Consider the following 14505-nt stretch of genomic DNA (forward strand, 5'->3'; position numbering starts at 1 on the left):
TTTACACTCTCTAAAACATGTACATGAATATTTGTATGTGTGTATTTGTGTGCGAGTTAAAATAATGATGCATTTCCGGGCAGTGGTGGTGCACACTTTTAAACCCAGCACTTGGGAGGCAGAGGAAGGCAGATCTCTGTGGGTTCAAAGCCAGCTTGGTCTATAAAGTGAGTTTCAGGACAGCCTAGGCTGTTACAGAGAAATCTTGTCTCAAAAACCAAGATAGATAGATAGATAGATAGATAGATAGATAGATAGATAGATAGATAGACAGACAGATAGATAGATAAATGATGATGCGTATATGTCCTGGCTCTGATCACTGAAAGGACCAAAAACCAAATTCATCACAGGAGTAACGAGGCCACTCAGTGTCCAGATCTCAGTCCTGCAAACCATCGGCCACAGAGAAGCAGCACTTTTCAAAGACTGGCCAGCCCCAGGCATGGCCACAGAGAAGCAGCACTTTTCAAAGACTGGCCAGCCCCAGGCATGGCAGAGATGAGATGAGCATCAAATAAGTATCTTCTTGTATCAGAAACTGACCCCAAAATGACAGGGGCTTCACACCACAGCCAGCTTGAAAGGATTTGCAAGGGCCAACTTTGAGACAATTTGAACATCAGAGTAATTAAATATACTAGTGGAATATAAACTATTAAAAAAAGTGAGTCCATGCTGATAAGAAATAAGCCACTGGATGGGAAGAAGGGACCCTGTTACAGTGGAATGACAAGGACTAACCGTTAAACATGGACACCAGGCTGCTGCCACAAAGCCATTGTTTTGTAACAATCATGGTAAACACTGGATCAGGTAAGAATTAGCAATAAATGCCCAATCTAGGGGAATTCTGAAGAAGTTCATGACCTACAAGTGTCTTCCTAGGGGCTGTGTGGAACTTAAAAAGAGTAATTCTACAGTGGAGAAGTAGGCCAGCTTTTAGGTGACTAAAATAAATACTGCTTGGGAAAGTTAGAGGGACAACCAATGTGACATCCTGACAAAGCCATAGTATCACCTAATCCACATTTCAGCCAAGAAGGCAGACCCTCAATCAGACAGAGAGCCAATGAGGACCATTTCACTAGAACCAGTGAATGGTTCTACCATTCAACCCAGGTAGACCGATGCAGGCAGACTGAGTTTACAGCCACTGTGTTACACTGGCAAAATCCTGTCTCAAAAACATGAAGTACGTACTTAGCATGTGCAATAAAGGACATTTTTAGGCCAACAGAGATAACAGGAGCACAGACGGGAAAGAGCTATGAACTGATGGTAATGGGGTTAAGAACCCCTTGTTCTTAGCAAACACACACTAAGGCTTTGGGGGGAAAAGGCTATTAGATGACTTCAACAAGTGTGCGTGCGTGCATTCGTGTGTGTTGGGCAAGGGGTTGGGAGGATAGAGAGAGACAGAGACAGACAGACAGACAGACAGAGACAAAGACAGAGGGAGAACACAACAATTCAAAAGGTAGAAAAGAGCAAATAGGAAACTGGGTAAAGGGTAAAAGTACTCTTTATACTATTTTTGTTTCATGACTTTTCTTAAATTTGAAATTATTTTTAAATAAAACATTTGAAAATTACCACTATATACTCAAAACCAGTATAAATACAAAATCTCTGCAAACATATACATGATGAATGAAGAGATCTAGTAATGTGCATTTTAGAAGGTAACTCCGTCAGTAAGCATCTAAGAGGTCCTGAAACCTAGCATACAAAGTCAGCTCTGCACAGCCACTGCTACCATCTGAGTCCACCTGACACTGAGGGCCCTGGGAGAGATCACAAAGAGGAGATCTTAAGTTGGGACCTGGACTACTGGTCTCTCAGGCCCCCTGAAGAAACAGTGCTGGCATGGCTGTAAGCAAGAGTGTATGTCTATCCTGCTGTCTCTCTGGGACACTAGGACACATGCTGGGGCACTTCAAGTACAGTAAAGCTGTAAAGCTGTAAAGTGAACTACGTGGAAAGGAAAGCTCCCAGGAGGGTACAAGAGTGCATCAGGACAGTAAACAAGATTTACTTGGTGGACAGCTAAGACAAGTATTGTCGCTGACAAGGGAAGAGTGGCAGAGTCCATCTGTGTGCAACTGCTTCCAGAAATCCCTGATGCTAAGAGAAGGCGACTGCCAAAGAAGACAACAAAAGAAATCTGAGCCAAAGGAAGAGACAGTGACCAAGGGGATGGTGAGAATGGGAGGAGCCTGCTTCTGCCAGCCTGCTGGCCACGGCATTCCTGCAAGCCCAGACAGAAGCCTGCTCACAGGGTCCTTTCATACCAGATGCCCAGGGTGAGGACAGGCACATGTTTCACTGGTGCTGACGAACTCCGCAATGAACTTTATGTTACTGTGAGTATCATTAAACAAGGACATTTAGAGTTCACAGCTCTTCTGGGGGCAAGGAGGCACACATCAGGGTAGGCACTTGCCCATGCATGCAGGGCCCTGGGCTCACCCCAGAATCACCAGAAAACAACAAACAGGGTTGTTTTTTTTTTTTTTTTTTTTTTTTTTGTCATCATTGTTGTTTGTTTTTGCTACAAAATAATTAATGGAAATTTAAAAAATTAAAGTATCAAGTTTCTAACGTGCTTTAGCACAGTCTTTAATCCAACCATGCAAAATTCAAACCGTTCCCAAATCCAAACCTTTGAGAGCTGATACAATGCATCATGTGGGAAATTCCATACTATGAAAAGTGGTTTCATGTGAACATTATTTACATCATGGTAAAATACTATCTTTAGGGATAGTGAGATGGCTCAGCAGTAAAGGTGCCTGCCACATAAGCCTGGCAGTTCAATCCTAAAAACCCATAAAGAGGTGGAAGGACAAACCTACTCCACAGCTGTCCTCCAACCTCTACATACATACTGTGTGGTACATGCACCTGCATACACCACCCACACCTACCCTATACTTAAATAAATACAGAAAACTGAAAATTCTTCAGGCTCTGTGTATAAGGAATATATGAAAAACAAGTGAATTTCACATTTATATTTGGGTCCCATCCCCAAGAGAACAACTCATTATTTTCAGTATTTGGAATATTTATTTCAAAATACGAAAAGCTGGTCATCCAAAGCATTTTGGAAAAAAAAAATCCTCAACTTATTCTTTAAAAAGAAAATGGCACAGAATTGGCTCATACGTTTAAAGGTCATACTACTTGTATAGAGGACCTGAGATCAGTTTCCAGCACTGACATGGAGGGACTCACAAACGCCTATAACTCCAGCTCCAGGGGATCAGACACCCTCTACTCACTTCCATGGACACCTGTACTCCTTAGTACAACCCCTCACAGAGACACACAGGCATACACATAAAAAATAAAAATAAAATTTAAAAACAAAGTTGTATCAGTAACAATCTTGAGAGAGTTAATTTTAGAACAGGAAAATTTAGCACTATTATAGTAATGCTATTGTCCTCCTATTAAAAAAAAACTATTTAAATTATTTATTTTAGAAGCTCATTCTAAAAGTTTTCTTCATGTCTGATTGTTTTACACAATGATTTCTGAGATAAATTTAACCTTTACATAAAAACTCTTACACGGACTGGGAAGCGTAGTGACTTACTCCTGCTACTAAAAAGAACTTCTTCAGGAACAGATGTGTGCATCTTTCTTTTAGCTTTGCTCCAGTCAGGGAAGCAGTAACTACGTAGCATGAGTCTATCCCGGCTCTGACAAACCCAGCAGAGACAAGCCCAGCGGTTACTTTTCTGCCCTGTCTATAGCACCAAACTCTATCCCCAGCAGCACCCGGCACACAGCTGAGTGTGTCCCCAGCAGCACCCGGCACACAGCTGAGTGTGTCCCCAGCAGCTGAGTGTGTCCCCAGCAGCACCCAGCACACAGCTGAGTGTGTCCCCAGCAGCACCCGGCACACAGCTGAGTGTGTCCCCAACAGCTGAGTGTGTTCCCAGCAGCACCTGGCACACAGCTGAGTGTGTTCCCAGCAGCTGAGTGTGTTCCCAGCAGCACCCGGCCCACAGCTGAGTGTGTTCCCAGCAGCTGAGTGTGTTCCCAGCAGCACCCGGCCCACAGCTGAGTACACAGTCAGTATCCTGACTAAATAGGGTTGAGCAGGGTTGGACAGTCTCCTTCCCACTTTCTAATGTGGCTCTGTCAGATAACTCGGCTGAATCCATAGTCATTGTTTATTTTATATTTATCTTTTCATTTCAGGCATTTATTACTTTTATTTGATGATGAAATTCTCCCATACTTTGAAAAGGTAGTTCAAATTTTTCTAGTTTGTATATGTCTAGACTGTTTGAATGGTAAGAGCACCAGTATACTATTTATGTTTGGTTTTTTTCAGACAGGGTTTCTCTGTGTAGCCCTGGCCGTCCTGGAAACTGCTCTGTAGCCCAGGCTGGCCTCAGACTCATAGAGATCTGCCTGTCTCTGCCTCCGGAGTGCTGGGATTAAAGGCGTGTGCCACCATCGAGCTGTCCTTTTTTTTTTTTTTTTTTGTTTGTTTGTTTGTTTGTATGCTGGGCTGACTGGCCAGTGAGCCAGCCTGTCTCTGCCTCCCTCATGGTCGAGTTACAAGAGTGCCATTTTCAAAAATAAATAAAATAAAGTAAAATACAGGGGTTCTGGAGGTTAAGCTCTCAGCAAGCCTGTCACCAATTGGGCTATGTCCTCAACCCCTGTAGGATTCCAATATGGGTCCTTATAGGAGAGTAGTCAAGCCCATGAAGACAGGCAACAGAAGATTGGTTGCCATGAGTGGGAGGCAGGGAGAATAGGGAGTTGTTTAATGGGGTAGAGTCTCAGTTTTGCAGAATGCAAAGAGTTCTGGAGATGACAATGATGGATGTACAAGATGGGCCCCCTTAGCACTGCTGACTTGTACATTTCAAAGAGGTGGAGATAGTAAGTTTCAATTTCCACTATTTTACCACAATAAAAAAGAAACAGAAGAAGAGGAGGAAGAGAAGAAAAGTAGAGGAGGAAGTAGAAAGAGAAAAGATAGACAGAAAGGAACCCCAAACAGGCAAGGACATCTTTATCTCCCAGGTACCATGCAAGTGACGGCAGTACTGGGAGGGCTGTGAAGGTCAGGACACAAAGACACTGATTTCTTGATATGACAACTCTGGCCACATCCTGGAGCTCCCCCAGCCTCTGACACTCGGATTTTTCAAGTAATAGCAGTATTTCCCTGACTCGCCTAGGATGATGTACACCCCAATCTGATTAATATTTGGTAGAGGAAGTGCTTTTCGGGGAAACGGCAGGCAGCATATCACTGTAGTCTTTAACTTCACAATCCAAGGATTTCTGCAATCTGGATTCTCTATTCCAGAAACCACGGAAAGACAGACAATGGAGGGGGAGGGAGGAAGGCCTTCACAAGAAGGTCAAGGGAAGGGGAAAGCCATGCTCCTGGTTACCTAGGAAACCAGAGAGAGCTGTGATTGGCTGGCTCTGGAGCAGTGTTTCAAGGTGAACTTGACCAGCGCAATGGCAGGAGCAGGTAGGAGTGTGTACCCCTCCTTTGCTTGTCGCTCGTTCGTACTGCTCAGCAGAGTGGTCTTCTGGGTTTTTCAGAGGGTTTGCCCTAACAACTCTCAACTCTTCTGTTAAGTCGGCATGAAAAGTACAAGCAGACTCTCTCCACTACAGAACCTGGGCCCACCAAGTCTCTTTCTCTCCCATTAGCCCCCATACTCACACTCCCATCCATCTATGTTCATTCATCTTACTCATTAGTGACAGAAATGAGCCCTGCTGGGCTGGGGAGACGGCTCAGTGGGTAAAGCACTTGTCATGCAAGTGTGAGGACCCGAGTTTGAATCCCTCAGTTTTGCAGGATGCAAAGAATACTGGAGATAATGATGATACACAAGACAGGCACTCTTAACACTGCTGACTTGCACACTTCAAAGTGCATGTAAAGCCAGACTCTGTAGCTTGTGTCTATAATGCCTATGCTCCCATCATGCAATAAGAGGCAGAGACAGGAGACTCTCTAGCCAGCCAGCTTGTCTGGTGTACACAGTGGCAAAACACAAAAGCCTGTCTCACAAGGTGGAAGGTGAAGAGAGACACCCAAGTTGTCCTCTGACCTCAACATGCGTGCTGTGGTCTGCATGCAGAGACATATACATGAACATATACAAGGAACAGAGGAAGGAAGGAAAGAAGAAAGGCCTGGAGAAACTGTGGAGGGTGTAGGTCCAGAGTGTACCCAGTCTGTCCTCTATGCTTCTGCCCTCCATCTTAACCTGGGCTGCTACTGTGTTACCAGCAGAATGCTGCAGCATGGGAATTCTCACTGTAACAGCCTCAGGCTGAGCATCAGGAAGGCCCTCCACAGGTGGATATGTGTAGTAAAGTGTCAACTTACCCAAAATTACCATGCTGCTCAAGGGCAGGACTGGGACTAAGACTTGAATATCTCAAAGACAAGTCAAGAATGAGGTTAGGTTCCATTTCATTTCAGAAGAGATCTTGAAAAAGGGCAAAGCTGAAGATCAAAGCCCCAGGGACCCCCAACCCCACCTGACTAGGCAGGTGCTATCAGTGCTGCCTTCTGCCCTCACTGCAGGCCCTTGTGAGATTCGGGGAAGAGAGCTGGAAAGGTCGGGCTAGCCAGCCAATCCTTATTCGTTCCATGGGCAAACCCCAGCACAGCCTGCTGTTCCCAGGAGGAGGTAGAGAGAGACCATCTCTCTGGCAGCTCTCATTATTAAGATACTGCTTTAAGCAAGTCCAAAAGCAGATGGCTGTCCCTTCCAGCTGAAGGGCCAGCTAAAAAACAAGCATGTGCTGGGGTTATCTGACTTCTTGGGCAGAGCTTCTCCAGCTAAGTAAGGGATGATGCCATCCTTTGTCTTTCTTTAACAGTCCATTTCTGCAGAAATTGAAAGGAGGTACTGGTGATCTCACAGCCTTGAAACAAGTAACCCAGGACTCAAGAACCAAGGGGTGGCAAATTTCTTTGTATACTGGGGATGGAGGAGGATGGGTAGAGATACACATTCATTTCACACACCTTCATTGTCTGGGTTTAAGTGCAGAGGAAGTGTGAATTCTGGGTGCTACGTTATAAAAAACCCATTGATGCCACATTCAAATTAAGCTGTGGCAAACTGTGTCTCGTGAGATGCTCCTTTTTACTCTTCTGCTTTACCCTACCTTCTATATAGAGAATTCAACAGGGGCACCAGACACGGAGGTGGTGGTGAGTGCCAACATCTGTGTCTGCCACAACCCTACTGTTAATCACCTCCTAGATGCAGGCCCAATGAAAGGAGGAGTAACACGAGGAAGAAGCAAGTGCCCTAGCCACCTCAGCACAGAAGGGGGAAGAAGAGAAGCTGGGACACAGCGCCCAACACTCTCATTCCTACTGCTGATCCACACACTCTGAACTTAGGAAAGAGGCACTGTAGACACAGGATCCAGGCCTGGCAAGGGGTCCCTGCATAATCTATAAGAATGAACATCTGGTTTGCAATAAGAATGAAGGAAACTGACACCTTTCCAAGTGACAGGATTTTAACAGCTGTAGTTTTTGTCTAAACATAGATGCAGAATAAGGATAAACATTCCTTAGCAGCACCTTCAAACCTGAGACTAAAAAATCAGATATATCCTTTAGAAAGCTTCAGAATGTCAGTACACTGGCCAGGCCTGTGGACACTTTATAATTTAGGGTGAACTGAGTGGGAAATGACAGCCCATCATGTTTTAGAATGATTTAGTGTGTTTGAGAAATTTCAAGGGCAGCAAAGTGGCCAGGGGGTCACTGGAAGCCACGCTTGGCTGAGCTATGAAGTCTGCGTCAGCTGCTTCAGCTGGCCTCTGGGGAAACCCTGGGGCCCTGTTTGGCACAATCTGGCTGGGTAGCCTGGGAAACCCTAGTGGCTGATAACAGTGTCTTCCCCTGTGCAGAGGCAGGATTCAGTGCCAGACCCACACTCTAAGCCCAGCAGCCTAAAGGATGTAGCAGCTTCAATCAGGACTGGGTCATCTGGCTGACAATTATATTAGGGTCTGGGGCCAAACCTGACCTATCCATACCACTGCTGGTCACAGCCATGGCTGACTGAAGAACATCCCTTAAAAGGCCTGGAACAGAAGCAGGAGTATCTTTCCAAGATGAAATTGACAAGAACACAGTGTGCAAAACAAGATACAGACATCCATGTACCCATCCTGCCCTATGCCACTGCACCTTAGCTAGACCTGGGGTGTGAACTGATAACTTTCTTCCCAGCTAGTGAAATCCATAACATAACCTAATATAAGCAAGTACAAGTGAGTATGACTTACCTTGTGTTTGTCCCTCAACCTTCCCACCAAAGTGATACTTACAGCAAAGGGTTCCAGGAACCAAACATGCCAAGTAAACCAAAAAGCACAATGTACATAAATAAAAGCAGCCAGAGCCCTTGGCCTTAGGAAGTTTGGGCCACCAGGGGACATTTTGGTAAGACTCACTGACATATGATTATGGCATTCACTGACAGTTGCCATGATATTCATTATGGGAGTCAACAGGCTGGGATGACAGGGTACACATTAGCTGTAGACTAGCACGCAGTTCTCAAAAGCAAACAAGCCTCTAGTCCAGCAGTTCTCAACCTGTGGGTTGCGATCTTCTGGGAGTTTGAATGACCTTTTCACAGGGGTTGCATATCAGAAAACCATGCATATCAGATGTTTACATTACATTCATAACAGTAGCAAAATTACAGTTATAAAGAGGCAATGAAAGTAATTTTATGGTTGGGGTCACCACAACATGAGGAACTGTATTAAAGGGTTGCAGCATTAGGAAGGTTGACAACCACTGCCCTAGTCAGTGGTTGGTGCAAAGCTCTGCATGACTGTGTCAGCCACTTAGGTTAGGACTGGGAGGCTTAGAGTCACCACTGCTAGCCCCAGGGTCCATAAGGCTGGTCAGCACAATGTTCCCCCAATCTCATAGCTTTCAGTTGGAATGCTCCATAGAGGTTGCTTTTGTCCCAGGAGGTGTGGGATCTTCCCTCCAGCCAGTAGAATTCTGACTCCACCACCACCAAGCAGTCCCATTAACACCAACACCCAAGGGCTCTGGCTGGAGGCTCCATCTAAGTGGCCGTGAGCCTAGTCTAGATAAAAACAACAGACTATTTCAAGTATTTTGAATCCCAGACCAAATGCTCTCCAGCTCCAGAGGGTTTTAGCATCTACACAAGAGAGGAGAAGAGAGGAAGGCAGATCAACCCTGCCAGGGCAAGAGTAGAAGGCAGGTTTCTGCTCACCGAGGGTATATACACCATACAGTTATACCTCACTCTGAACAGATGGGACTTGTACAATCCGGTTGGAGAATATGGAGGCTGTATTTAATCATGTGACTCCAAAGATCCATCAGCAATTAAAGACATATCATCTTACCAAACCTGGGCTCCCTTCCCTTCCCATAGTGCACTGGACACAAATCATACTCCCAAGTTAGCAGGAGTAAGAACAGCAGTCATAATAGTGAATGAAGATGGCAACAGTAACAACAGCAGCAGCAACATCAAATACCTCTAGAACATTTCCTAAGGGTCTGGTACTGTTCTGAGGTGGCCAAATGCACTGTGTGATTTAACTCTGGCAATGCACTATAAAGTGGCCACGATGTGTGATTATCTTTTTACATGTAGGAAACCTTGCTCCAGGTCACATGGGGTAGGACTTGCACTAGGTCTGCTGTGACACAGTCCACAGCTGCCTCTGAATGGCTGGGCTGTCCAGACAGAATGAGGTGCACTGGTGGGTGCTGAGATGAGCAGAGCACCCAGGGAACACACAAAGAGCAGGAGGAAGACAGAGGACACAGAAGCCTCGCTGACTGCAGGGGTTGGCGTGGGTGAAAGGGCCATTCCTGGGTACACTCACCTTCACGCTCCCCACTTGTCTTCATGCTTTTTGAACCACCCTCTGTACCTTTAGCCTTCTCAGCGTCTTCCTGGGCATCTTCAGTGGGCCCTCTCTCCTCATCCTCCTCCTCCCCAACGTTTTTGTAGTTGGGTCTCTTTTGCATCCGCTTCTTGCCCTTGTGCTTGTTCATCTCAAGGGACCGCTCGAGTGTCTCAGTGGGCTTAATGAAGCACCGGATGCTGGGCTTGGCCTGGGTGAGTCCAAGAAAGGCAATGAATGAACTGGGATGCTACAATCTCAATGGATGTTCACAATTGCCAGAGGTCCTGCCTTAGCAAGTTACTTCCAAAACAATTAACACTACTCCTGAGTTCGTGGCAGGACTTTTCCCAACACTCTCCTTCACTATGAAGCGGCTAAAACAACAGCTACCATTTATGACTTGCTATTCTAGGCCTGGTGGTGAAAGCCTATAATCCAGGCTGCTTAAGAGATTGAGATAGGATGATCTCAAGTTCAAGGACTGCTTGGGCTACAGAGTGAGTTCCAGAAGACGCTAAGCAACTCAGTGAGACCCTATCTCAAGAAAAAGGAAGGCCTAGAATATAGCTCAGTGATTTGCCTGGTATGTGTGAGGCCCTAGGTCCCCTCCTTAGTATCGCATTTCAGAATGTCCACATGTGCACAAGAAATGCTACCTTTTACCACACCAGCATCAATTGTCCACACAGCGAAAATTCCAGTGTGCTCTGTATGTACCACCTGTTCTGAGAGCTCAGACTGTATCATCTCACTCAAAGTCACCAGCAACCCTGTGAGGCAGCACTGCTGTCCTCACTTTATAGATGAGGAAGCAGCTTGGGAATAATGAACGATCTTCCCAAGGTCACCAAGCCAGGAGGTGGCAGAGCCTCAGATCTACACACTACCTGCATAGTTGCTATCACAGTGACAACAAACTGGCATTGTTAGTGACGTTTTTTAGAGGGAAGGTTTGAGACAGGTGTCAAGTGGCCCCAGACATGCTATGTAGTAGACAATAACCTTGAACTCCCGATCTTTCTTCCTCTACTTCCCAAGCAATAGGATTACAGGCTTGCATCACTGTGGCCAGTTTACTGACTTTTATTTGTAGTGAGTAAAATGCTACACGTCTAAGGAAGGAGGATAGCAGCATGCCTTGCTATTACAAGAGCAAACTGGTCATGTGCCAGCTCTCTGTGTAAGGGAACTTGCTAAGTGTCAGCAATGAGCCAAAGGCAGACCCGCTCCAAAGGAAAATGTTTTCTCTAGGCAGAGAAAGGCAGAGGTCTCAGAGAAATAAGAAAGGCCCCTGTCACCAGTGTTCATGTCCCATACTCCCATATCTCTGTCTTATAACCATGGTATACAGAAATTACGGGTTTATTTTACAGGTGAGGAAGATCAAGGCCTGGAAGGGTTGAATCTGTTCAGTTACTCCTAGTTCTGGAACTGCAGAGACTCTGTCAGCTCCAAAGCCCAAGTGCTTCTTCAAATGGCAGTACCTTCCCCAGAAGACACTGCAGTTTCACGTTTAGAGTATTTTAAAATGTGTATGTATAAACTGGAGATGGTGGCACACGTAATAATGCCAGCACTTGAGAGATGGAGGCAGGAGGACCCGAAGTTCAAAGCTATTCTCAGCTACAATGCAAGTTCAAGGCCAGCCTGTGGTGGTATTGTGTTCCCCGAAATATTGTGTACCCTAATAAACTCATCTGGGGTCAGAGACAGAACAGCCACAATATTAAACATAGAGGATAGGCAGTGGTAGCACACACCTTTAATCCCAGCACTTGGGAGGCAGAGCTAGGCAGAAATTCATGTGTTCAAGGATACAGCCAAGAATGGTGACTCACGCCTTTAATCCCAGAAAGTGAGCCTTTAATCTCAGGGAGTGATGGTAGAAGGCAGAAAGATATATAAGGTGTGAGGACCAGGAACTAGAAGCATTTGGCCTGGTTAAGCATTTGGCTGGTTAAGCTTTCAGGCTTCTAGCAGCAGTTCAGCTGAGACCCATTCTGGATAAGGACTCAGAGGCCTCCAGTCTGAGGAAACAAGACCAGCTGAGGATCCAGCGAGGTGAGGAAGCTGTGGCTTGTTGTGTCTCTCTGATCTTCCAGCATTCACCCCAATAACTGGCCTCAGGTTTGATTTTATTAATAAAAACATTTAAGATTCCTGCTACACCAGCCCAGTCTACACAAAGACGCTTTCTCAGAAAGGGGGTAGGGTGGGTAGGGTATGTGCACGATACTGAGCACATGGGGTGCACACCTCAGGAGACTGAGGCAGGAAAATCACTTGAACTCAGGAGCTTAAGGCCAGCCTGAGTAGAACAAGATTCCATCTCAGGAGGGAAAAAAAAAAGTAGTATATCCATGCAAATACACTCATCTAAAAAGGAGCAAAGATGAAAGGAAATAGATTTGTCTGGGTCAGGATTTTGATTGAAGTGTTATCTTTCCAGGATCTGAATGTTCAGACATCAATCTGTCATTTAAAACAAGTTTTAGAATAAACTTTTCCATTATCTTGGCATGGATTATCTATCTTATGAATTTGCCCCAAGAGCCACCAAGTATATTCTGGAGGGGGAGGGACATTGTACCTTGCCAATAAGTGGAATGTGCTCAAGGAAAACAGATTAATTTCAATAATGTCCAAAATAAAACCCATTTGAGAGCTAAATTAGAATCCAAATACAAACATTCATTTTTATTTGCCCATTTTGGATTATTCAACCACAAAAATGACAGATAAATTGAAGCATGATTCTACTATCCAGGAAACCCAGATAATATATTGCAGAATTGGAAAATGGGCATTCTGAGCATGCACTGCTTGACAGACAGCATCTATCAGAGCTCAAGCAAGATGCTGGGGGAGATGATCTCAAGATGAAGTGGCTTGCTTCCACCCATCACATCTGCTTGTAGTGAGTATTAGACCACGCCACACAGAGAGACAGACGGCTATCAGACACAGACACTGAGGCCAAAGCACACAACCAACACCTGTATGCTACAAGCTAAGGACAGAGGTCCCCACAGATGGCTGTGGCAAGTCTTCCCTAAGCTCTAAAGGCTCTAACGTTCAGTCAGTTCCTCTAACTGCCAAGAGTAGAGGAAAGTAACATAAAGGGCCTGGGGCTGCCAGAAGCCACACAACTGCCTCATCTCTTTGTCTAAAACTCATGCAGAGGAATTCTGGCCTTCTAGAATCAAATGAAATTATGGATAAAAAGTTCCTTCAGATTTGGGCCTGCAGTTCAGTGGTAGAACCCTTGCCCAGCATGCCTGAGTGAGTACTCGTGGCTGGATTCCCCCCACTCTGGAGCGGGGGGTGGGAGGGGGGGGGTGGGGTGGGGGGGGTGGGGGGGGGAGTGGGGGGGTGGGGGTGGGCTGGGGAAGGCAGACAGCGAGAAGTTCCTGCAAAGAGTAACAAACAATACACACGCAGCACAACAACCACCCTTGCCTTCCCAGTCTCAAAAGAAAAACAAAGAGAAAAATCACCTGCAAGAATTACTGCGAGGGGTGGAGCAGGGCTCACTATGATCAAAATCACCGTGTGAAATTCTCAGAGGAAAAAAAAAGCTTTTGTTTTTTAAAGGATGAATTCAGATGGGTGTAATGGTGCATGCCTTTAATCTCAATATTCAGAAGGCAGAGGTAGACAGATCTCTATGAGTTAGATAGTTAGTTAGCGGCTAGCCTGGTCTATATAGTGAGTTCTGGGCCGACTGGATCTTGTCTTTAAAAAGAAAAAAAATAATGAATTTGAGAACTTTCCAAGGGAATCTACTTCTCTGGATAGCCAAGTATTGAGTGTGGGGGCAGGGAGTGGGGAAATTTCAAGCCCTTACAGATGCAGTCATCTAGCAATTGCTAGAAACATCTAAAGGTCCATGGATGAGGAAGAGTTATGGAACTCTCGTCAGCCCCGTTGCTGGAGTGGGAATCCATGTAGATCAGTGGTTCTCAACCTTCCTAAGTCTGAAACCCTTTAGTATAGTCCCTCATGTTGTGGTGACCCCCAACCATAAAATTATTCTTGCTATTTCCTAACTGTAATTTTGTTACTGTTATGAATTGTAATGTAAATATCTGATATTATAATGATAATGTAAATATCAGATATCTGATGTGTGACCCTGTGAAAGGGTTATTTGACCCCCCCCCCATGGGTCACGACCCACAGGTTGAGAACAGTGGATATAGATGCTAAAGAGTGAGGTCCAGGTTAGTGAGATGGCCCATTGGGTAATGCACTTCCTGAGCTGCTGACTGACCTGCACGACCCCCACTTTGGGCTGGGACTGACAGGTCCTAGAACGCAAAGCCAGGAGGGAACCACATGTTCAGGTCCACCTCCCTGGTAAGTGCCAAGTCCTGGCTACTGCTTGCAACTATGCCCTCTGTGGGCCTCAGTTTCCACATCCATCAACGGCCATCACATCAGCTTCTCCCTTGAGGACTGCTGAGAAGTACAAGAGGCAGCCACATCTTCTGTCACTCTTTCCAGGGAGTGCCTCTCCCCTAATGCTAGTGAGTACTTGGTTGAGCTCCACACTGTTCTGAG

At 45.6% G+C, this 14505-nt stretch overlaps 1 protein-coding gene across 5 annotated transcripts in view; it reads right to left on the minus strand.

Annotated features, from left to right (window-relative positions):
• The window catches only part of Clec16a (C-type lectin domain containing 16A), a 223779-nt gene that overhangs the window by 157284 nt on the left and 51990 nt on the right, over nucleotides 1–14505 (minus strand). For 4 of the 5 annotated variants that reach the window (XM_059269997.1, XM_059269994.1, XM_059269998.1 and 1 more), the window contains exon 10: nucleotides 9919–10150. In XM_059269997.1, the coding sequence (XP_059125980.1) occupies nucleotides 9919–10150 (232 nt within the window). The remainder of the gene's footprint in view (nucleotides 1–9918; nucleotides 10151–14505) is intronic. The other variant, XM_059269996.1, reaches the window with a different exon arrangement.

The sequence above is a fragment of the Peromyscus eremicus genome, chromosome 8a (assembly GCF_949786415.1).
Source record: "Peromyscus eremicus chromosome 8a, PerEre_H2_v1, whole genome shotgun sequence".
Lineage (NCBI taxonomy): Eukaryota > Metazoa > Chordata > Mammalia > Rodentia > Cricetidae > Peromyscus > Peromyscus eremicus.